Source organism: Gracilinanus agilis, chromosome 2 (genome assembly GCF_016433145.1).
Source record: "Gracilinanus agilis isolate LMUSP501 chromosome 2, AgileGrace, whole genome shotgun sequence".
Taxonomy (NCBI): domain Eukaryota; kingdom Metazoa; phylum Chordata; class Mammalia; order Didelphimorphia; family Didelphidae; genus Gracilinanus; species Gracilinanus agilis.
In genome coordinates, this window is record NC_058131.1 from 442,045,299 (window position 1) to 442,070,116 (window position 24,818).

Here is a 24,818-nt window from a genome sequence, read left to right on the forward strand (position 1 = left end):
ATGATCAAATGTGATGGACTTACAGCAATACAATGATCCAGGACAATTTTGAGGGGCTTATGAGAAAGAATGCTATCTACATCCAGAGAAAGAACTGTTGGAATCGAAATGCAGATAAAACATAAGAGTTTCACTTATTTATTTGGGTATATGATTTGAGGTTTTTGTTTTATAAGATTATTCACTTAAAAAATGAATAAATAACATGAAATATGTTTTGCATGAAAATACATGTATAACCCAGAAGAAGAAATATCAAAATAAAATTCTCTTCTCTCTAGGTTTTCAGAATATCTCTCTTGATTTTCTTCCTACTTACTAAACCACTCCTTCTCTGTCTCCTTTGCTGAATCTTCCTCCAGATCCACCCTCCTGATTGTAGGTCTTTCTCACAGTTTGGTCCTTGGTTCTCTTCTTCCTCTATACTACTTCACTTGATCTCATCCTCTGCCATGGATTTAATAACTGATGTCTCTTAAATCTACCTTTCCTGCACCAGTCTCTGCTGACTAGCTGACCAATATCCAATTGTCTTTCTTTTGGATATCCAGTAGAAATCTTAAACTTTACATGTCCAAAACAATTTTCTCCCTAAATTTTCCTTTGCATGTATCTTCCCTATTTTGATTGAGGGCAACACCAATATCGCATGCCCTTAGACTCAGAACCTAGGAGTCTTCCTAGCTTCTTCATTCTCACCCCAACCCCATAACTATGCTGTTGCCAAGACCTGTTGATTTCACCTTTGCAATACACTGCCTTTTCTCCTCAGACACTGCTACCTTTTTAGTTCAGGTTGTCATTTCACACCTTCTTATGGGTCTGCTTCTCTCAAATATTTGGATCAAATATAAAATACTTTCTTTGGCATACAACCTCCTCATAACTTCTACTTTTAAACCAAGGTGCATTCTTTGATCCAATGGCATTTGTCTCCTGGTTGTTCCATGAACAAAACTATTCCTTGGCTCCAAATATTTTCTCTGGCTGCGACCCATCTCTGGAAAACTTTCCTCCTTCTCCCCTAACTATTGATCTCCCTGACTTCCTTTAAATCCCAACCAAAATCTTATTTTCTGGAGGAAGCCTTTCCCAACCACTCTTAATTCCTTCTCTTAATTATTTCCTATTCGTTCTATATATAGCTGGCTTTGTATATATTAGCTTGCATGTTATCTTCCCTATTAGACTGTAAACTCCTTGAGGAGGCAGAGACTGTCTTTTACCTATGTTTGTATGCCCAGTACTTAGCCCAGTGTTTGGCACATATGCTTAATACATATTATTGATCAACTTATATGTGTAAATGCATATATTTTGCACCAGAAAGTATGTGTACATGTGATATTATATTGTATATTTATATGTATGTACATATAACATGTTTATATATAAATGTCCTATTTAGTATTATTATTTCTATAAATAGTAGAGAGTAAGTTCCATGAAGGGCGAAACCATGCCTTAATCTTTGTATTGCTTTGGGACCTAGAACAATATTCTATATATTGTTGGTTGTTCCCTGGAGCCATAGAGATTAAATTCATTTCATGAGTAAAAATCCACACTGGTGAATGGAGGGGAAGTGACTGATCATCTTCAGTGGAGAGATTTTGGGAAAAGGAACAAGAATTCCTATATATCTGTACTTTACTCTCACTCAGGGAATGATCATTTCTTCCTATGCTAAGCATATTCATCCTAGCTTCAAGATGTATCTCTGTTTATTTTCTCAATAAGTACTGATAAATGATACTTAAGGGAAAACAATTAAGTAACAATATTTTGCTTCATGTTGATACAGTGTTTTCTATAATAACTCAATGATAATTTGGTCTCAGGAACATATGAAATGAATTCTATCTTTAGCCTTCAATAACTGAATTTTCTTCCTTACTTTAGAGACTACACAGGGACCACAGTCAATCTGTGAACGTTGGAAGAAAAGTCTTCTGGAGCACTATGGTGGCAGACCTCGGGAAGACCAATATGTTCCACAGTGTGATGAGTTTGGCCATTTTAACCCTTTGCAGTGTCATGGAAATAGCAACTATTGTTGGTGTGTGGATAAGGATGGCAGAGAAATTGAAGGAACTAGATCACAGCCAGGCTTCATTCCGGCATGTAAGAACCATATTTACTATACGGCATATAAGTGCTTAAAAATCTCTCTACAGAAAATTCAGGTAAACATTTAGGAAGCAGGTTGACATAGTTAATAGGGAATCATCCCCAAAGTCACATATATGTAATCTAGTGTAGGCAAGTAATTTTCTCAGTTTTCTTGGTGACTCGCTAAGGCTATAAGTTACAACATAATTCTCATTTGCATTGGTAAGGGGAATTTCTTCACTGGATATTCCCTATGTTAACTGGGAAAAAAAAACACAAAACTTTTAAATAATCAGAAAAAACACTCTTTAATTAAGGAAAGGGGTTCAGTGCTTTCCTCAAGGCCTTCCTCCACACAGAGCTGAAAGCTACACACCCACGCAGACTTGAGGCTGGTTGCTCAGGGAATCATGCTAGATTAACAATTCCAAGGAACAAAAGAATTTGGGGGACCTATATGCCATTTGGGGGATCCAGGGGCAGGGAAACATGATTGGCATTACCATAGCTACAAGGAAATGGGAGAGTTCAAACTATACTGACAGGCTTGGGACAGAAACCATAGCCAGAGGCTAAGGTTCCTACCTTACAATGGATACTAAAAGGATGGTCTCTGTCCAGGTATTGTTCTTCTTGGGAACTGGCCTGATACAATAAGGAAAACTTCTAAGATAAAAGGAAATTTAGCATTTGCTTAGCCCCACCTAACTGAGATTGTCATTTATCTTAGGTGTATTATTTCCTCTGAAACTGCTAGTCTGAGATTCCCTTCAGGGTGGATTCTCCTAGAAACAAGGACAAGCTTTGGGGTCTCCAGTATACAACCTAATCCTAAAATTTGGGGTTCATCAGATCTTACTAGGCTACAAGTTTGGGGGTTTCTAGATTCCACATTGACACCTATAACAATCATACTTCCAAGGACCCCACCTTTCACTTTTATCCACTACCAAGATAAAATAAGATTTAATGTTTGGCTTTAATCTTGGATTTTTAAAATTAGAATTTCTGGGGTTTATGAAACCATATAGTACTTTCCACTACCATTAATGGTACCTCTCCCTCTTTTTTTGTCTCCCAAAGGCAAGGAATAGGTAAAAGAAATTAACCTGTCAAACTGCATACCAATCCAATGCTTATTTAATTATAAAGTATCTTCCATTTTTGTTTATTATTGGTTTTCTCCTTATGAATAATGGGTGGATTTCTATAACTTCTCTTTTTAAAAAACTTCCTAGGAATCTAATTTTATTTAAAATGACATGTGAAACACAGTCTGAGATCCTAGGAAACTGAGTGTAACTGATTTTTCTTTTGGGGGGGGGTCTTTATCTCTTTTTTTTCTTCCTTCCATTGTAGGTATACCCAGCATTGCTCCTCCCACCATCCTGCCATCTCCACATCCTGATGTGACACCACCATCTGTAGGCACATTTCTGCTGTATGCCCAGGGCCAACAGATTGGCTACCTACCTCTCAATGGAACTAGGCTACAGAAAGAAACAGCCAAGACTCTGCTATCACTACATGTAAAGTATATTTCTCAGGAGAGACTACTTGGATTCATATCTTCTCTGTAGGCTTAAATTTATCATATTTTTTATTCTGTCATGGCTCCTTCACATAGAAGGCAAGGGAATATAGGTCTCCTCTCATCCATAAAAGTGAAACTATTTCTGACATGATCTCACTCTAATTTTACCAAAGATGTTTGTAGTAATTGTGGAGAGGGGCCATTCAACATGTTATTCAGTCATGCCCAACTCTTCATGATACCATGGTTCTATAGCTATACAAAGGGTTTTCTCAGCAAGGATACTGGAGTGGTTTGTCATTTATTATTCCAATGGACCCATTCAACATGCAGAAATTCAAATATGAATTTGCAAGATCCTTCTAAAGCCACATGAGTAAAAAGTGGATGTCTTATCAAAGAATCTCACTGCAAAGAGATCTTGGAAATTTACATGATAGACTCACCACCCACTTATTTTTGCAACTTATTTGAAAATATCCAAAGCCATTGCTGACTTGAAAAAAACACAGAACTATTAAATAGTCGTAAAAGCCACTCTTTAATTAAGGCCTCTACTCAGAGCTGCACACTGTCCCTGCCCCCTGGGAGTGCCACTGTGCTAGATGATGACTTCAAGGAACAAAAGATATTGGGGAATTTACATGCCATTTGGGAAGACCCAGGGGCTGGGAAAGATGATTGACATTATCATACTGACCGGATACAATCTAGGTTGGGAAAGGAATCCTAGCCAGAGGCTAGAATGTAAGGGAAGTGGCTACTTACAATGGATACTAAAGGATGCCCAGGTGTGTCTTCCTGAGAAAGGGTCTCTGATACAATGGGGAAGACTACCTAAGACAAATTCCCTTCAGGGTGGATTCTCAGGGGAACCGGGAACAGATACAAGCTTTGGGGGTCTCCAACTCTCAAGCCAAATCTAAAACTTGGGGTTCATCAGATCCCACCAGGCTACAAGTTTGGAGTCTCTAGATTCCACATCTACACTAGTATCAGTAGGATTACTATAGCTATTGATCATTCTGCTACTTTGTTCCATCATCTTCCCCACGTCTTTGGTGCCTGTTCCAGGTTCTTTATTGGACAAAGAGTTTATGTTGAGCTCCCTGTTTCTGAAGAGAGGACACCAAACCTTCCTTGCTGAAGATACTTTCTGATTCTGGTTCTACTTGGTCAGGGACAGCAGGGATTTAAAATGAGGAAACGTGTAGTTACTAATGCAAATTCTAGCATTTTAACAAGAGTTCACTAAAGAAAAACTAGTTGAAAACCAAGAAATTATTTTTACATATAAAAAAGTCCACTTACACCTGCATTTAATTAACTACATTTCTGGGAATATCTAAAGCAAATTTGAGAAAAGTTTAAAAAATCGTAACATGAGATTTTTAGCACATCTTCAGAAATATGTAATTGAAGCATTCCTCCCTCAGAAATCTTGAAATTATTATGAAGATTGGCTCCAGTCTTGGAAATCATTCTCCTGGATGCCCCTGGGTTATTAGAAGCCCATCTAACTTAAGATTCTTTGGATAGTTGACATTTTAGATATTTTTTATTTTTATTTTTATGTAAAGCTACAGTTAATCCCAATGTCTCATTAAAAAACTCAGGCAGTCATACAACTAACAAAGCTTGAACTTTGAATATTTTTGTTCATTCTATTCAGCCATATCCAACTCTTCATGACCAAGATAATAGAGTGGTTTGACATTTCCTTTTTCAATGAATTAAGGCAAAGAGAGGTTAAGTGACTTGCTCAGGGTCATCTATCTGGTAAGTGTCTGAGACTAGATTTGAATTCAGATCTTCCAGATTTCAAGCCCAGCTCTCTATCCATTAAGCCAGCTAGCTGCCAAGTTATATCCTATAGTTGTTTCAGGGAAAGAGTCAGTAAGCCAAATTTCACTTTCTTCCTTGGGCAGAACTTGTATCTACCATTCTCTGAAAGGCAGAACTTGTATCTACCTAGATTCTTCCTGTATTTGTCCCCACATATGGGAACAAAGTTTACTTCTCTCATTCAGTTGCTCCTGAAGTGGAGTGTTCAGGAAAAAAGGTGGTATTCAGTGAAACCTAATGTGATAATTTTTCTCAAGATACAGACATTATGTCTTCATTCATTTCCTGGCATTTTCATAAGAGCCAGTTAAAGGCATGAATCTGAAATTCAAATAAGAACCTTGCTTTCATTTAGAAGTTTTCCAGTAATTTCTCCTCAACTCCCTAAAAATGTCACTTGTATTGAAGTACCCAGAGATTTATCCCAATAAATGAGTCTGAAGCCAACAATGCAAAATGCAAAGGGACTTAAGCTTAAGCTAAGGGTCTTACATTGAAAGGCTGATGTGGGACCCTGAGCTGTGCCGAGCTGGGTTTTTTGTTTTGTTTTGTTTTGTTTTGTTTTTAGGGCAACAGGGGACAGGATAGGGGGATGTCTGTAGGCAGCAGGGGACAGGATAGGGGGAGGTCTTCAAGGTAGGAATTCCTTCAGATAAGGGGGAGAGGTCTGGAAGGTAGGAATTCCTACAGACAAGCCTGTTTCACTATAGTGTCGTACAGGGGTCTGGATTTTTAATTCCAACTCTTTCTAGATTCCACAGTATTTAAGGGCTTTATATCATTCTTGGGATATAAAGAATATTGTGTAGCATAAGGTACTGAGAACTTGGGACTATAAAGTTATTCAGTATCAGAATCTCTGGAACTAGAAATTAAATTCCCTAATTCCTAGATCCAAGTTCAGCTTAAGTCAAAAAACATTTTTCAGTACCAACTATGTTCTAGGAATTATATCAAGCACTGGGGAAATGCAAAAATATTAGTCCTGGCTCTCAAAGATTTCACAGAATAATGGAAAAGACAACATATAAATAGCTATGTACAAACAAAAGAAATACAGTATAAATCAAAAATAATCAAAAGAAGGAAGGCAGTAACATTAAGGGAGATCATGAAAGGCTTCTTGTAAAAGGTAGTATTTTAGCTGGAATTTGAAGGAATTCCAAAGAAGCCATGATATAGAGATAAGGAGAGATAGAATTCCAGACATGGGAGATAGCCAATGAAAAGTAAAATTTTAGGAAATAGAGTATCATGTTTAAGAAATAAGTAGGCTAATGTAGCTGTGTGGCAGAATAAAAAGAAGGGAGAAAAGTCTAAAGAAGTGGAAAGTTAGGAAGGGGCCTGGTCATGGAAAGACTTTACAACTCAAAAAGAAGGTTTTATATTTAATCCTGGATGTAATAGGGATTCACTGGAGTTTATTTAGTAAGGGGGTGAAAAATCACTTTAGCAACTGAGTGTAGGATAGATTGGAGTGATTGGAGTAGGGGAAGATCTGAAGTCAGGAGGTCAACCAAGTAGACTATTGCATTAGTTCAAGGATCTCTTCAAATGATTCAAAAAGCTTGAACTTTCATTGTGGCAGTGTGTCATGGGAGAGAAGGAGATATATACTAGAAACATTATGAAGATAGAATGAACAGGTCTTGGCAATTTATTGAATGGGAGAGAAAAAGAGAGAATGAGAGAGAGAGAAAGAGAGAAGATAATGCCCTCAATAATAATAGGGAAATTTTTAAAAAAGGAGGGTTTGGGGAGAAAGATTATTAATTCAATTTCATGTTAAGTTTAAAATGTCTAATTTTAACTCATCTGCAGTATGAGATGCTCAATAAGCAGGTTGATACAGGAGAGTTACAGGATTTAAGACCAGGAAAGAGGTTAGGACTTGGATAAACAGACCTGAGAGTCATCTGCATAGAAATGATAACTGAATCCATGGAAGCTAATGAGATCATCAAGAGAAATATCCAGAACAGAACTTTAAGGGGTATTCATAATTAGCAGGTAGAATCTAGATGTAGATCTAGCAAAACAAAATAAACCAAAAGAAAAATGAGGAGCATCAAATTAATAGGAGAATCAAGAGTAAAGTGTGTCAAAAAACCTAAAGATAAAAGTGTAACAGGGAAAAGGTGCAGAAGTCAAGAAGGATGAGTTATGATAAAAGGCCATTAGATTTGTCATTTACACATTAGGAACTTAGGAGAGAAATTTCAACTGACTACATAGAGTTAAAAAGAAGTGAGAAGAAATGAAGTAAAGGCATTGATTTTTGATACTCTTCGCAAAGTGTTTAGCCACAAAAAGGAGGAGAAATCTAGAACAGTAATTAGAGGAATGGATCAAGTGAAGGGGTTTTTTTGAGGATGGACAACACCTGGGAACATTTGTAGGTAGTAGAGAAGCTTGTTCAAAATGATATAGATCTAAATCTAGGGCAGGTGACAACTTAGGCAAAAGAAAATAGGATTTTATAAGTATATTATAAAACCTAAGTATATAGTAGGTAAGGGGTTATTTATAGTCAAAGATGTCCATCAGGCTGAGCTGACTTTGGCTATCTTTCAGATAAAATAAAATTGTGTTGCTAATTCTAGAGGGCAAAATGAAGAACATTTAATATAAAACTTTAGAGAGACAGATTTGAATTTTAGATAAAGAAAAACTTTACTAACCATTTAGAGTGATCCAAGTTACTTCATGAGGTAGTGTGTTTCCTTTCACTGGAGATCTTTACCAAACAAAGGTTCAATTGTTGAAGTGAGAAAGTGAGAAAATTAAATGAGAAGAAATGAAGTAAAGGCATTGATCTTTGATGCTCTTCCCAAAGAGTTTAGCCACAAAAAGGAGGAGAAATCTAGGATTTCTATTGTAATGGTAAAAGAGTCTTTCTAGCACTGAGTTTCTGTGATTCTATGACCATTACCCAGCAGTACTACTTGAGTAAAACAGCTAAAAATGAATAAAAGAAACCACATAATTTCTAATTATTTCTCTTCTGTTTTGTTTCTCAAAGGGTTCTATTGTTGTAGGGATAGACTATGACTGCCGAGAGAAGATGGTATACTGGACAGATGTTGCTGGGCGGGTAATCAGTAGGGCCAGTCTGGAATTAGGCAATGAGCCTGAAATTATCGTAAGTTCAGGTAAATAATGATGTCTATTAGCAAAAAGCAAATTTCAAATTTTATTTTTCATTATTTTCAAATCATTTGACTACTTCATGCTGTAGCTTGTCCTCCTGTTTCCTCTCTTATATTCAAACTCCACCCCCATCATCAAACAACAGTTTTTGCAATGTACATGTCTATAGAGTTGCCCAAAATGCAAGCCCTTTTTCTAATAATTGTGATCTAACATTTGGCACCTGAAAGTAAGGAAGATTCTTTGAGTACCACCAAAGAAAAGAGTACGATTTTAATCCAAGATTTGGTGGTAATTGTTAATACTGGCTTATACTGGAATCTTCAGTGCTTCTTTATTGTGGCTATGATTCTGTCTTTTAATATAAAAGAAACATTTTGAGGAGTATTAGCAGGTAAAGTACTGAGGAGAAATGTAATCAGTGACCATAAGGAAAATTGTGAAAATTCAACTTAAACATGGTCAGTATGCAATTTTTTCAATAATAAATAATTGGAAAGAATTTATTAAGTATTCATACTATATAACAGACCCAATGCTGATTTCTGATATGAAGGCAAAAATTAAATAATAATAAGTGATATTTACATGGTACTTTAAGGTTTATTGAACATTATTCCATTTGACTCTCACAGAAATTTTGCATTACTATTTTCTGGATGTTTTCATACTTTCAACTTAAAGCTCAGAAAAGTTGTAACTTTTCCAACACTGTTCTACTAAGTATTTGAGGAAAGATTCTAACCAAAGTGTTCTTGACACCAAGCACTCAGGATATTAGACCACCCTCCACTTTCATTTGGTAAATAATCTCTCCTCCTCTGCTGGTGCAGATTTCTTCAACTATTAGTTTGGGTTTGTGATTTTAATCATAGGAGGATTCTTATTTGTAGTTGAAACATAGAAGAGATTCTCTATACTTCAAGCTCATTAACTATTCTAATGTTTAAGGCATGTCTTTGCTTCCTTTCTAGGACTGATGAGCCCAGAAGGACTTGCTGTTGACTATTTCCATAGAACCATGTTCTGGACTGATAGTGGCCTCGATAAAATAGAGAGTGCCAAATTGGATGGCTCAGAGCGTAAGGTTCTCTTTGACACTGATTTGGTGAATCCTCGAGCCATTGCTGTGGATCCAATCAGAGGGTCAGCTTGGCATTTTCTTAGTCTTTCTCTGTTTTTAAAAGTGTAGCAATCCACAATTAATTGTGATATCATTTTAAGAATCATAAACATAGTATAAAGAAGGGAAGAGCAAAGATTGTAATTTCCATTTCCATAGTTCTAAGCTTTTCAAAGTACTTTATTTTTTCACAATGTCTTTTTTATTTACTTAGTAGAAATATTATTCTCATTCTATAGAGAATAAAAACTGAGCTTTAACTCAGAGCGGTTAGGTGATTTGTCCATGGTCACAAAAAAGTACATTGCCAAGACCACAAAAGAATTTTCCTTCATTAAATGTACTTGAATGTGTATGTACTATAGAGGTAAAAAAGTGTGGTTGAACTGTAAAGTTTGTTTGCCAGGAATCGATTTTCACAATTCCAATGAAAGACCCAAGCCAGGATGATTTTTATGATAGCTTATTTACAAATAGGAAGAGTGAAGGTAGGGAAAATATGAGAGAGAGAGACAGACAGACAGACAGACAGACAGACAGACAGACATACTCCGGCCTGGTCCAAAGGCCCGAACCAGGCAGGGCGTCAGAGGCAAAGGGGACACAGAGGTTAATTAAACAAGGCTTCTAGCCATGAGGCTTCCTCTAAGACAAGAGGCCTCTTCATAGAGGCTAGAGCCTCCAGAAACTCTGAGGAAAGGAAAGAGAATCAGCCTTCCACTCACCCACATGACAATACAAAGGGAAGCAGTCTGAGGTCTCAACTGGAGCTCCTCCAAGGCCAAGTTCAAAGGGCAAAATCCCCTCCACAGGAAGTTACCATCATATTTAAAAGATAGTTCTTTGCGACACTTTCTGCTGCCACCCTCCATGTGGGCAAATGGTAGCCTCAACCTTGTTTCAGACTGCCCAGAGGGCAGTCACTTGTTTTGATTTGTCACTCACTAGCACATGTGGGTCATAGACCTGCTCCCTCACCACTTGATTCTAAGTTGGGTGCGGTAACATATTCCTGGTGGCTAAAGACTAAAGAATGAATAGGGGTGAGCTAATTCCATCTTCACAGTACATGTGTGTTAATTTGTTGCCACTCAATAGTGACTTAGCCTAAAATCTTTTTCATTTTTTTAGGTAAGACCACCAATTTGCACATGGAAATTTAAAATTTGCTTTTCCAGTCCTTTTTTAGACCAAGCAGGGTATTTAAGAGAGGATGGGTATCCTAACATTATAGATGTAACTTTATGTCACTTAATCTTCCTGGTACTTGGTTTCCTTAGACCAGATCACCTCTGAGATGCTAGATTTAAGATTCTATAATATATGATCATAAAAATAATCCTGTGAAACTCATTATTTTAATGATACTCTTACCAAATTAAATTGCAGGGAAACCTCTCCTCAGAGTATCTATCTTTTAAAAAAATTTTCCTATATTTTTCATGTAAATTATTTTTAAGTTTATTATTTTTCTTCCAGAAATGTACTCCCTACTTAGTTAGGTCTCTGTCAGTTAGTTGTGTTCTGTATGTGAAGAAATGTTCAAGTCACTCTTACTGCTTGGTCCACTTCAAATGAATAATTTAATCCACTTATGTCTATAATGGCCTACAGATTTTAATACGATAGACTAATTATTTTCTCTTATGAACAATGCTGATACTTTCAAACTATCTCATAATGGCACGTTGGTTATATACGCTCTTGTAATCTAATTGAAAAATGTGCTAAGTCTTTTGGCCCCTATTTAATACAGCAGTATTTTCTAGGTGCAAGGAATAAAGATGAAAACAAAATTTTTGCTCTCAAAGAGTCTACATTTTACTGAGGGAAAACAATGTATAATAGATGAATTAGTACATATTATATAAAAAATAAATATAAAAAGTTTCAGAAGGGAAGAACTAGAGGAATCAGGAAATGTTCCTTATGAGATTGCATTTGAGTTAAGACTCTAGGAAGTGGAAACATCTCTCCTTGAGCTTTCAGCAAGACCATACCTTATACTTTTGTAGAGAATATAAAGGTGATTCATTATAAGTTCTCTCTTTCTCCCTGTTCTACATCAAAATTCCTTGAAACCATTTTCTTACTTTATTCCAATCTCTAATGAAGAAGTGACACTTTTTGCTAAAGCCAAACTCATTGCCTTCATCTCCTTTCCCCTCTTTCATTTCTCAGGCCTTTGTAGTTTGGATTCCAGACTCTTCTGTTACATGAAACTCCTCTCTCCAATTTCTAATGATCTCTTTAAAATACTTTTATTAATGTAATTTTTTACTTCACAATAATTTTTTCCCTAAATGCTTTCTCCTCCTCCTTTTCCCAGAGTCATCTTATAATAAATAATATTTTTAAAAGATAAAACTAGAAAAGAAAAACATCTCATATCTCTTCTTTTGAGTTATGTTTGTTCTCTATGATTTTGCAACACTCCTAATGAAGGGAACTTATTCTTTCCATTTATAGTTTCCATTTGTAGTCATTATATATATATATGTATGTATACATATATATATATATACACATACATATATTATTTTCTTGGGTCTCCTTGATTCACTGTGTATCAGTTCCCATAAAGTTTTACATGCTTCACTATATTGATTATATTCATGTTACCATAATTTGTTTACCTATTCCCCAAAGAGTAGGTACTTTGTTGTGAATTCTTTGTTATTACAAAAAGCACTACTATAAATATTTTGAGGTAAATAAGGACTTTCTTCTTGTCAATGGCTCTCATGGAGTATAAGACTAGTATTAGTCACTTTCTTTTTATCCTTCCAAATTATTTTCCAAAATATAGCTTTGATTCACAGCTCTATCAACAATGCACGAATGTGCCTCCCATCTCACAATCCTTCCAATATTGACTATTTTCATCTTTTGTTAACTTTGACAATTTTCAGGCTATGAGGTGAAAGCAAATCAGATTAAAAATTCATTATTAGTGACTTGGGGCACTTTTTCATAATTGTTATCAGTTTTATGTTATGTCCTATGTTAGTCTCTTTTGAGAACTATTTGTTTATATCCTTTGACCACTTGAGTGTTGGGATTTTTTTTATTCTATATGTGTGTGTATGTGTATAGGTATGTGTTACATACCTATACACATATGTATTACATATCTATATATAATCCCAGTTTGTATATTTTATATTTTTCAAGTATTCCTCTATTTTTTTATGTTTGCAATTTTCTTAGCACATATCTATGTGTAATATTCTGATTATTGTTTTTATTTGTTCTGGACTTGTAATTTTGCTTTATTTATTTATTTGGTTGTTTTGATTTTGATTTTTACTTTTAATCAGTTTAATCAGATAAAACAGAGTTATCAATTCCAGCTTTTAGTTTTACTTAGTTTTTTTGTAATTTCTCCAAGAAATTTTTTTACATTCCTTCTTCTTTGCTTAGCTTAGGTAACTTTCTTATCTTCCTAATTTTTAAAATGCATATTCACAGTTCATTCATTCTCTTGTCTTCTGTTTGGTTAATATATGTGAATAGGAATGTAATTTTTGCCCTGAAAACTACTTTTTTCACATCTCAGAAATATTGATGTTTTTTCATTACATCATTTTCTTTCATATAATTTTGAATTATTTGATCTACATATTTAATATCGCTTTGTTAGATCTCCATTTGAGTCTGTGTCCTTTTGTGCTACTAACTATTCATTATGATCTATAAAAGATGTGTTTACTATTTCTGATTTTCTATATTTGCAATATCAATGTCATAATATGTGGTTAACTATTTTAAAGTTCTTTATAATGCTGAGAAATGTATACATCCTTTAGTTGTTTCATTTATATGAAAATGTTGGCCATTGGGATCTGCCACTATTTTATTACTATCTCTATTTTCTATACTTCTCATTGATATTGATATTTTACCTATGGATTTTTTCAGCATTACATAATTTACTTTTTCTCTCTTTGTGCTATAAATGTTTTATTTTGTTTTGTCTCATAGCATAGTTTTAACTTCTGATTTATCTGATGCAGAGTACATTTTTTCTAGCCCTTCATTTTTATTGTGTATGTCTTTGGTTTTTTGGGTATGTGTCCTGTAAGCAACAGTTTACAAAGGTTGTTTTCTTATTCATTCTATCATTCTTTTTCATTTTATTAGATTTCTTAATTCATTCATATTTAAAGTTATGGGAATTAGGTTTATATTTCCCTCCATTTGCTTCCAATATATTTTTTTAAAGTTAAGGTTCATTTTGAACTCCTCTGTAAAGAGAGTACTTCACTTCTTTCAGTTGCTTCAAGACAATTTATTTCCCACTTACTCTTTCCCTTATCTTCAAACATTTTTGTCTCTTGTTTGTTTCTTCTTTCCCTAATTTTGGAGTTTTGCTTAACTTAGTTCCTCTTGCCTCCTTTTGTTTAATTATATAAATCTCCCTTTTTTCCTCACAGTTAAGTAATTAAGTAAAAGCCCTTAATTTGTTCATTTTCTGTACCTTTTTCTAAAAAGAGTTTTATTCTCTCATTTTCTTCATTTTTCACTTTCTTTTTTGTCTAATCTGGATCTTTCTTTCCTCATTCATGATCCTGTATTTATTCATTCTTTCCATCTATATATTCATCACAAAATTAAAACTACTAAGGCATCTATTTTTAGTTCCCTTTTCTTTTTTAAAAATATTTTATTTTTTCCAACTATATGTAAAAAATCCCAATTTTAATATTGTTTTTTAAAATTTTGAGTTCCAAATTCTCTCTTTCCATCCCTTCCCCCCCTCATTGAGAAGGCACGTGATTTGAGGTTAAAAATGTGCCATCATACAAAACACATTTCCATATTAGTCATGTTGTCAAAGAAAGCACAGACAAGAAAGAAAGGAGGAAGGAAAAGAAGAAAAGAGAGCAGAAGAAAGAATAAAAGAAAAGGAAAAAAGTTTTTTAAAAAGTGTATGCTTCAATCTTCCTTCAGATTCCATCTCTAGATAGTATTTTCCATCATAACTCCTTCAGAATTGTCTTAGAGTTTTTCCCCAGTTAAGATGGCGGCAGAGTAAAAAGCAGCTGCTTGACCTCTCCTAACCCACATAGGACTCCTCAAGGGGACATAAAAACAAATCCAGATGAACGAAGGGACCCCACAACAGGGCTCAGCATTGAAGGTACATGGTATCAGGGTATTTCCATGCTATAAAGGGGTGAAACAGCTCTCACTAAAACGTGAGCTGAGCAACCCCCTCCCCCAACACCACCTACAGTGCCAAAGCCAGCACACAAGAGTTAGAGCAAGTTTAGAGCATCCATTAAGTCCTTGATAGCTACCTGGGGTACCTGTTCCTGAGAGCAGCAAGACTTAAGACCCCAAGAGGCTAAAGAATGCGAAGACTTTGAACACAGACCCTGAGTGCAGGCGCGGTCACTGCTACAGACACAGATACTGAGCGCAGGCACTGACCGTGGGTGGGGACCCAGTGCAGAGGAGTGCATGACTGTGGAAGCACTGCCCTGAGACTGTTAAAGGAGCTTCAGGCAGAGGAACAAGCAGAGAATTACACATAACATTTCTCCATACAGGAAGACAAATAATTAGATCTAATTGAACACCTTAAAGAGGCAAATTTAAAATTAAGAGTTTTTTTTTCTTTCCCCTCTGTCTCTTAATTTTAAATTTGCCTCTTTAAGGTGTTCAATTAGATCTAATTATTTGTCTTCCTGTATGGAGAAATGTTATGTGTAATTGACAGATCAAGAAAACAGGTCTAGAAGAGATAATTTGAGAATCATTGGTCTTCCTGAAAAAGCAGAAATTAATAGAAATTTGGACTCCATACTAAAGGAAATTATTCAGCAAAATTGCCCTGAAGTTCTACAACAAGAGGGCATCATAGACATTGAAAGGATCCATAGATCGCCCTCTACACTAGACCCTGAAAAGACAACCCCCAGGAATATAATAGCCAAATTCAAGAGCTTCCAAGTAAAAGAAAAAAATTTTACAAGAAGCCAGAAAGAGACAATTCAGATATCAAGGAGCACCAATCAGGATCACACAGGATCTGGCAGACTCCATGCTACAAGGCCACAAGGCTTGGAATATGATATTCAGAAAGGCAAGAGAACTGGGTCTACAACCAAGGATCACCACCTATCCATCAAAACTAACTATATACTTCCAGGGGAAAGTATGGGCATTCAACAAGATAGAAGATGACCAAGTATTTGCACAGAAAAGACCAGGACTAAATGGAAAGTTTGATATCCAACCACAAAAACCAAGAGAAACATGAATAAGAAAAATAAGATATTCTCACACACAAAGAGGGCATGGTAAGGGGAGGGAATGAATACTATTATAAGAAGGAGAGGAAGAGAGCATTAAGAGTTATCAATTCCAACTTTTAGTTTTACTTAGTTTTTTTGTAATTTCTCCAAGAAATTTTTTTACATTCCTTCTTCTTTGCTTAGCTTAGGTAACTTTCTTATCTTCCTAATTTTTAAAATGCATATTCACAGTTCATTCATTCTCTTGTCTTCTGTTTGGTTAATATATGTGAATAGGAATGTAATTTTTGCCCTGAAAACTACTTTTTTCACATCTCAGAAATATTGATGTTTTTTCATTACATCATTTTCTTTCATATAATTTTGAATTATTTGATCTACATATTTAATATCGCTTTGTTAGATCTCCATTTGAGTCTGTGTCCTTTTGTGCTACTAACTATTCATTATGATCTATAAAAGATGTGTTTACTATTTCTGATTTTCTATATTTGCAATATCAATGTCATACAAGTCTGTTTATCTATGATCTCTTTGGGGTACAAACCCAACAATGGCATGGCTGGATCAAAGGGCAGGCCATCTTCTATAGCCCTTTGAGCGTAGCTCCAAATTGCCATCCAGAATAGCCAGACTAGTTCACAACTCCACCAGCAATGCATTAATGTCCCAATTTGGCCACATCCCCCACAACATCCATCACTCTCCCCTACTATCATTTTAGCCAATCTGCTAGGTGTGAGGTGATACCCCAGCGCTGCCTTGATTTGCATTTCTCCAATTATTAGAAATTTAGAGCACCTTCCCATTTTGGTATCCTCTCTTAGTTCTACCTCTTCTTCTTAGGCTATTTCCTTTTAAACCAGTGATTTGTTTTAAACCAGTAACCCTTGTCCCCTCCCTTGATTTACTACCCTTTCTACCCCCTCCCTTATTATTCCCCTCTTTTTATTTTTAAGGCCTAATGAATTCCCTCCCCCTTCTCCTCCTCTCCCTTTTTTGACCTCCTCACTCCTCTGCTCCCCTTGGTTTATTCCTTCTGAGTTTCTCAGTAGGGTTAGATAGAGTTCTATAGCTCAATGGATATAGCTACTCTTCCCTCTCAGGGTTAATTATGCTATGAAGGATTTTGAACACAAAACAGGATTTTGTATTTGATGCTAGAGGTGATGAGGGTTTGGGGAATAGGGGAGTGGGTGGGGTAGACGTGGTCGGATCTGAGCTTTTTGAAAATCATTTTAGCACCAGAATGAAGGATGGATTGTAGTGGGGAGAGAACTGAAGCAGGCAAACCCACTAGCAGGACATTGCAGTAGTCCTGGTTTTAGGTAATGGAGAGCTGAACTATGATGGTGGAGGAAAGAAGGGGCACATTTGAGAGAGGTTACAAAAGTAAACTCAACAGGCCTTGGCAAGAGGTACCTCAGGGTGAAAGATAGGAGGAATTGAGAATAATACCTCTTTTCTCACTTTTAGAAATACTAATCTCACTCTTAGAAATAACCATTCCTGCAGTTGTTAGTATTGTACCATGCTAAGAATTGTCACTGATTGTGCAATTTATTATTATCCTTTCCCCTTCTGTATGATTTTTTTTTCTCTTTTGCCAGGAATTTTCTCTGAATTCATACCTTCAAATTCTTCTGGGAGCCATTTGCCTCCAGAAATCAGTATGAGTATTCTCTAGGTAACAAATCCCTGCCAATTATACTTATTAGAAATCCCTTATATCCATTTCAAGAGCTTCCTTCCACTTTAGGAACATTTTTTCAGTGGGACCTTCTCAGACCTTTGAAACAGGATTTCTCTCTTTCTTTACCCTTGTTTTAGTCTCTCCTTTTACCTGCTCTTCTTTCTGAAAGCATATAAAAAGATATTTTCTCTTCATTGTTTACCTTTGACCAGATTAGGAATATCACATATCTTTATCTTCCTCCTTTCTTTTCCTTTATATTCATAAATCTATTCTCTAAATTGTCCCACAAAGAAATAGATTCATCTATAGCAGAATCTTGTGAAGTTTAGTCTGATATTTCAGGCCTGTTTCTAATAGAGAAATTATCACTTTTTTAATTTGACTTCCACTTTTACTCTTATCTCCTTATATACTATTAGAAAAAAATATCTTAATAGTTTTCTCTATTATTATGCTATAGTTATACTGATAGTTGTAATTCTTTTGGTTCCACAGACACAGAGTAATTTGTTTTGTTTTATGTACCTCCCTTGTTTGCTGTATTTTGTTTTTCTTTCTTGTATTTCTGTTGTGTGTGTTATTTGTAAAGCAAATAATTTTTTGAGGTCTACTTTGCTTTATAAGAATGCTTCAAAAGCCTGTTTTTTTAATTGAATATCCATCTTAATAGCTATTAGGTTTATAGGATGGGATCTTGATCTCCTTTTGCTCTTCAGAACACATTATTCCTTTCCCTCTGGCTTCTCTCTCTCTACATATACATATACACATATATATATATGCATATATATATATAAAATAAACATGTAAAAACATATTGAATATATATTCAATATGTTTTTCAAATTGACTTTTTTGAAAGTCTTTCTTTTGGTCACTTGTAAAATTTGTTATTTTTTATTGGAATTATTTATTTTAAGTACTATGGCTTGGAGTTTAAATCACAGGTTTTTTGTTTTACTTTGTTTTCTAGAAATTATCTGTGGGTTCTTTCAATTGGCACTTGGTTTTATATGTTCAAAAGTTCCAGTCCATTTTCTTGTAATATTTCGTTTCTATACATTCAGTGTTTGAAATGTTTTGCCTCTAGATAATCATTTTTTTCTTTTAATGTTAATTTTTTTGCTTCTCTTTTTCAAAAATATTCTTTATTTCACTGTATTTGCATTCTCAATTCATNTCCTTCCTTCCTTCCTTCCTTCCTTCCTTCCTTCCTTCCTTCCTTCTTCTTTGATCTTCCTCCCTCCTCTCTCTATACCCATGTTGCCTAACCTATGGCTTGCATGCCAGAAGGGCTTCTCCCCTCCCCATCTCCATGTACATCTGAGGATATTTCTCACATCACCCACCCCTCTGCCCAGCAACCCAAAAGGAGCACTTCCTCCCCTATCTGGGGTAATGGGGCAGCTCACATGCAGTGTGAGGGTTTGCAGTTTGGGCCCTTGGTCTCTAAAAGGTTCTCCATCACTGCTATGCTATTCCAGTTGGTGACCCAATTAGCTATAGTGTATTCAACTCTGTCTGATGATTCTCAAATCTCCTTATTCAGCTCTATCCTCTCTGACCTCCAGTCTATATTGGACATCTTAAACTCATCATGTCTATCCCTTCCTCACTCAAAACCTCGTCCCACCCAAATTTCCTTATTATCATCAAGGGCACCACCCACCTCATTTTTGCCTTCTGGATTCCCTGGCTTCATACAAGCTCCTGTTAACATCCTATCTTCTACAGTAACCCTTTCTTGATCCCCTTCAATTCTAATGGCTTTTCTCTCTATTGATTAGTTAGTTTATCCTGTACAAAGTTATTTGCCATCCCCATGAAGTTGTGAGAGCTCCTTGAGAGAAGGAGCTTTTATCTTTCTTTGAATCCTCAGTGATTCATACAGGTGCCGGGTACATAGCCATTTACTGAGTCAGTTCTTTCACTCCTTCCAATTGGAGTTCAAATCAGCTTTCTTAATCCTAGGCTTCTTCCCTTTGCATTTTGATTAGTATTTAATTTTGATATCAGTGCTTGATTTTACTCACTTTTCCTATACCTTTAATGCAAAATTTTGAGTTTATATCTCCTATTAAAGGGAGTATTTTTGAGTAATCAATTTGAACATAAGACTTTTCACCATAATTAAAACACAATTGGTATTATGTGGTTTTATGATGAAATATTACTTGTATGTTTAGGCATATTTATATGTGCTTAACCAATTTGTGTCTATTGTAAAGGATCAAATAGAATTCTTTTTAATGAACTTTTCCTGGTCCAAAGAAATAAAATTTTCAAAAGGATCAAATAGTATTAGTACCAAAAAATGTCTTCTCTGTCCTGGGCCTCCATGGGTCTCTATAGATATAGATTAGAAATTTCATTACAAGCTTGGACAGAGAAATAGAGCTTTGACATATTCTTTCTTGTGGATTCACAGTTCATTTAGGGACTGTGATAGGGAAATATATCTGAGTGATATGAATACTCTTTTAAAAAAATAAATTAAATCATCCACAGAAATCTGTACTGGACTGACTGGAATAGAGAAGGCCCTAAAATTGAAACCTCTTCTATAGATGGAACAAACAGAAGAATTTTGGTGAATAAAGATATTGGACTACCTAATGGCTTAACCTTTGACCCCTTCTCTAAACTGATTTGCTGGGCAGATGCAGGTAATTTCATTTACTATAATTGGCATGCAAATATGTAACCTTTGCAGTTTATGGAGAATACCAAATCAGATCTCATAGTTTTGGTTTTGTATTTAAATAAGGAACAAAGTTAAAGTAGACCTATAACGCAAAGGGAATTTTTTCAAAACACCTTTCAATCATCCTTGGAAAAGCCCATTGCATAGACTTGGATGGAGAGGTTGATTTTGTTTTTCTGTCACAATATTACCACCATGTAAAAAACATGTCTTGGGGGCAGCTGGGTAGCTCAGTGGATTGAGAGCAAGGCCTAGAGACGGGAGGTCCTAGGTTCAAATATGACCTCAGATGCTTCCCAGCTGTGTGACCCTGGGCAAGTCACTTGATCCCCATTGACTACCCTTACCACTCTTCTGCCTTGGAGAAGGTAAGGGTTTAAAAAAAAAAACACAAAAAACATGTCTTGTACAGTCATACCCATTCCAGTCTCTAATCCAAAAAACAAGAATAGGTAAGTATTTCTGTTGAGAGGACAATCTTTTTGAAAAAATCATTTGATAAGAGAGAACCCTCTAAATTGGTAATTGGTAAATACCAGACTTCCTTGGTATTTCATTATTACAGATCATAATCCATTTTTACTATTTTAAGATCATCCTTTGCATTGCATGACTCTACAGTAAGCATGTAAGCATTGCTTTAGAAAGTCCAGAGGAGAGTCTATATCCCTGGGAAATTTATCATCTAAATTAGAAGATAATTCAAATGAATCACTATAAAATTCAGCTATCCACTCTAAAAGTAATTGAAGATTAAATTGGGATTGAAATATTAGATTGTTTAATCTTTGAACATTTTTCCTCTTTTAAGATTTTGTTTTTATAGTGTCCAAAACCATATTGTAAAGAACATTAATATTTCCCCTTCAAATTTATTTTGAGCCGGGAAAAAAAAACCTGTTTAAAAATGTGTTTCTTATTCATAAATATGCATTTTATCACGTAAAAGGAAGGACTCTTTTCAGTAGTATTGATGGCAATGTTCTTTGGGATTATACACAATTTAGTTGTTTATATAATTTCTTCACAATGCTACTGAAAGTGCTATTCTTTGAGATTAATGAAATAGAACTGAGAATTGCTGTTTGTAAAAAGGCAGTGGAAGAAGTGCTATTATTATTTTGGTGTTCTGTTTTCATTGTGCAAGACTCCATCATCTTCAAGAAAAAAGAGGAAGGGGGGGGCTTCAACTTCTTGAAGCATAAAGTACATGATATTTTAAAATTAATTATTGATGTTTTCTTTTCAAAGGAACCAAAAAACTGGAATGTGCATTATCAAATGGAACTGGAAGACATATAATACAAAATAACCTCAACTACCCCTTCAGCATTGTTAGCTATGCAAATCACTTTTATCATACTGATTGGAGAAGGTAAATTGAGGACCATAATGGACAATCTTAAATTTAAGGGAAAAATGAAAGTTTTCTACAGTTATTTTACTTGGCCATTTAATCATCTCTTTTTTCATCAATGAGTGATACCATTTGCTCTAGAAGGTCAAGCACTATAATGTAGCTGGAAGAGCATGGGATAAGGAGTTCAGAAGAACTAGGTTTGATTTCTGTGAAACTAACTTGCTTTCTCTAGGCCTGCTTTCTCATGTGTAAAATAGGATATAATGTGGAATGCTGACTTTGAAGTCAGGAAGAACTTTATCTAAGCTCTGCCTCTAACACATATGAATTGTGTGACAATGGGCAAATCACTTAATCTGTTGATGCCACAAGAATTTAAAATATTACATTGATGTGGTTGCAGATAAAGCTAGATGGGTAGAATTTTCACAGTGGGAGTTACCCACACATAAAGTCACAGGTCACCACCTTCCTTCAAAACCTCTCTCACTTCTAATATGACCATGATTTGTTCTAAAGATGATGTTTGTCCCATTTTAAAGTTAATATTGTAGGTAATTAAGAGTCCTATTGCATTGGAATTTAAAGGATAAACAAATGAGTTTTTGAGAGCTAATAATTTTAATTTCAGTTGTATGAGTATTTAGACCATAATATAAATTTTAGGTGGCAGTATATAAGAGAAATCCCTAAAGATATCGTTAAGTTTTCTCTCAGTTTTCAAAAATCAACAAAAACATACCACCTTGAGAGAACCAAAAACAGATTCCCAGTGCTAGCTCTGAAGGAACTTGAAGCTTGGAACAGTTCCTTTCACGACAGTTACAGAGTCCATCTTGAACAGTTTTTTAAACTAAAAGAAAAGGGAGGAAAAATGAGCAAATAAAAAAAAGAAACGTCATAGAAACTTATTTTGGTGTCAGGATAGACTCAAACTCAGAAGAAGACAAAAGTCAATACTGATGCATCCAAAGCCTCCAAAAAAAAATATTAATTGTCCTCAAGCCCAAAAAGAATTTTAAAAATTAAATAAGAAAGGTAGAAGAAAAATTGGGAAAAGAAATGAGAGTGAAACAAGAAACATGAAAAAAAGTAAGTAGTTTGGTAAAGGAGGCACAAAAAATAATGAACAAATTAATACCATAAAAAACAGAAAATAATTGGTAAAAGAGGCACAAAAATCCAAAGAAGGGAAGAACTCCTTAGAAAAGCAGAATTGGCCAAATGGAAAGATACATAAAAAAACACAGAAGAGAAAAACTTCTTTAAAGATAGAATTGGCCCTGTGGAAAAAGTGGTACAAAAATTTACTGAGGAAAAAAACTCTTTACAAAGTAGAATTGGCCAAATAGAAAAGGAAGTATAAAAGCCTACTCAAGAAAATTGTGTCTTAAAAATTAGAATTAGAATTGGGTAAGTAGAAGCAAATGACTCTATTACTCTGAGACATCAAGAAACAACCGGTCAAAACAAACAATGAAGATATAATCAAATAAGTCAGAAGAATCAAAAAATAAAAGAAAATGTGAAATATCTCATGGGAAAAATCATTGGGATCCCTTTTAAAATGTTTAAGTATATACTTCCTATGGTGAGAGCTACTTGAAATCTATCCTTATTTATCCAAATACACTCAATTCTGAGACTGCTAGAACCATAGGGCCATTTATCAGGGCCCAGTATGAGAAGGATAAAGGGGATAGAATCTAGTATTGAGTGCCTGCATTGTCTACTACACTTATCTCTAATATTCAGAACTTATAATTAAAATATTTAAAGATATCAATTTTTTTTAAACCCTTGTACTTCGGTATATAGGTGGAAGAGTGGTAAGGGTGGGCAATGGGGGTCAAGTGACTTGCCCAGGGTCACACAGCTGGGAAGTGGCTGAGGCCGGGTTTGAACCTAGGACCTCCTGTCTCTAGGCCTGATTCTCACTCCACTGAGCTACCCAGCTGCCCCCTTAAAGATATCAATTTTAAATGAAATTAAAGGGAAAATGTTCTTAAGAAAAACAAAATACATTTTTCTGAAATTTTTCCATTTTTTGTTCAAAATCATATTTTTGAAGTTACATTTGTCTTTTAAGGCAGTAAATTTGGCTTTCAAAACTTTCTAGGGGGCAGCTGGGTAGCTCAGTGGATTGAGAGCCAGGCCTAGGAACAGGAGGTCCTAGGTTCAAATGTGGCCTCAGATACTTCCTAGTTGTTGACCCTGGGCAAATCACTTAACCCCTATTACCTAGCCCTTACCATTCTTCTGCCTTAGTATTAATTCTAAAGCGAAAGATAAGGGTTAAAAAAAAACAAAAAACTTTCTAGCTTTAATCTATGAAAATGGAGCCATTTTCTAAAAATTGAAATTATTGGTCCTTGTACAAGAGTTACAAATTCCTCATATTTATACCATTTGGAACTGTACCAAAAAAAAGTACAATAGTTCAAATTGTAGAAAGCACTGAAGATACAATTCCATTGCATTTTTTTTTTAAAAAGAGCAAAAAGCTTTCTGATTTGGAAGTAGATATAACAATTGTTGACTTACATAAAGCAGTTTTTTGGTATTTATGTGTATCACTGCATTGGTGCAAGAAAGACCTAGTATTTTAAAGTAGTAATATTTTCTTTGGATTCCAAATTTTATTCATTCTTTAAAAGCATGCTATCCATATAAACTAACTTGCAATTTCAAATGTAACTCTCTTTTGCTTTATTTTATATACAGAAATGTGTATCTATGTAAGTCCAAGAAAAAATCTGGAGTCAAACACACACAAAAAAAATTATGAGATTGGTCTGAATTAACTAGCTAACTTTTTTTTTTTAACTCCTTCCTTCCATCTTAGAATCAATACTGTGTATTGGTTCCAAGGCAAGTAGTAAAAAAAAAAAGTAAAAAAAGCAGTAAGGGCTAAGCAAAGGGGGTTAAGTGGCTTGTCCAAGGGCCACACAGCTAGAAGTGTCTGAGGCCAGATTTGAACCTAGGACCTCGCGTCTGTAGGCCTGCCTCTCAATCTACTGAGCTATCCAGC

The 24,818-nt window shown here is 35.1% G+C and overlaps 1 protein-coding gene across 1 annotated transcript in view; it reads left to right on the plus strand.

Annotated features, from left to right (window-relative positions):
• NID2 (nidogen 2) overlaps positions 1 to 24,818 on the plus strand; it is a 110,715-nt gene that overhangs the window by 85,640 nt on the left and 257 nt on the right. The window contains 8 exon segments of the mRNA XM_044659941.1: positions 282 to 304; positions 307 to 382; positions 1,903 to 2,124; positions 3,472 to 3,641; positions 8,514 to 8,643; positions 9,616 to 9,787; positions 20,232 to 20,389; positions 21,679 to 21,802. Coding sequence (XP_044515876.1) covers positions 282 to 304; positions 307 to 382; positions 1,903 to 2,124; positions 3,472 to 3,641; positions 8,514 to 8,643; positions 9,616 to 9,787; positions 20,232 to 20,389; positions 21,679 to 21,802 — 1,075 coding nt within the window.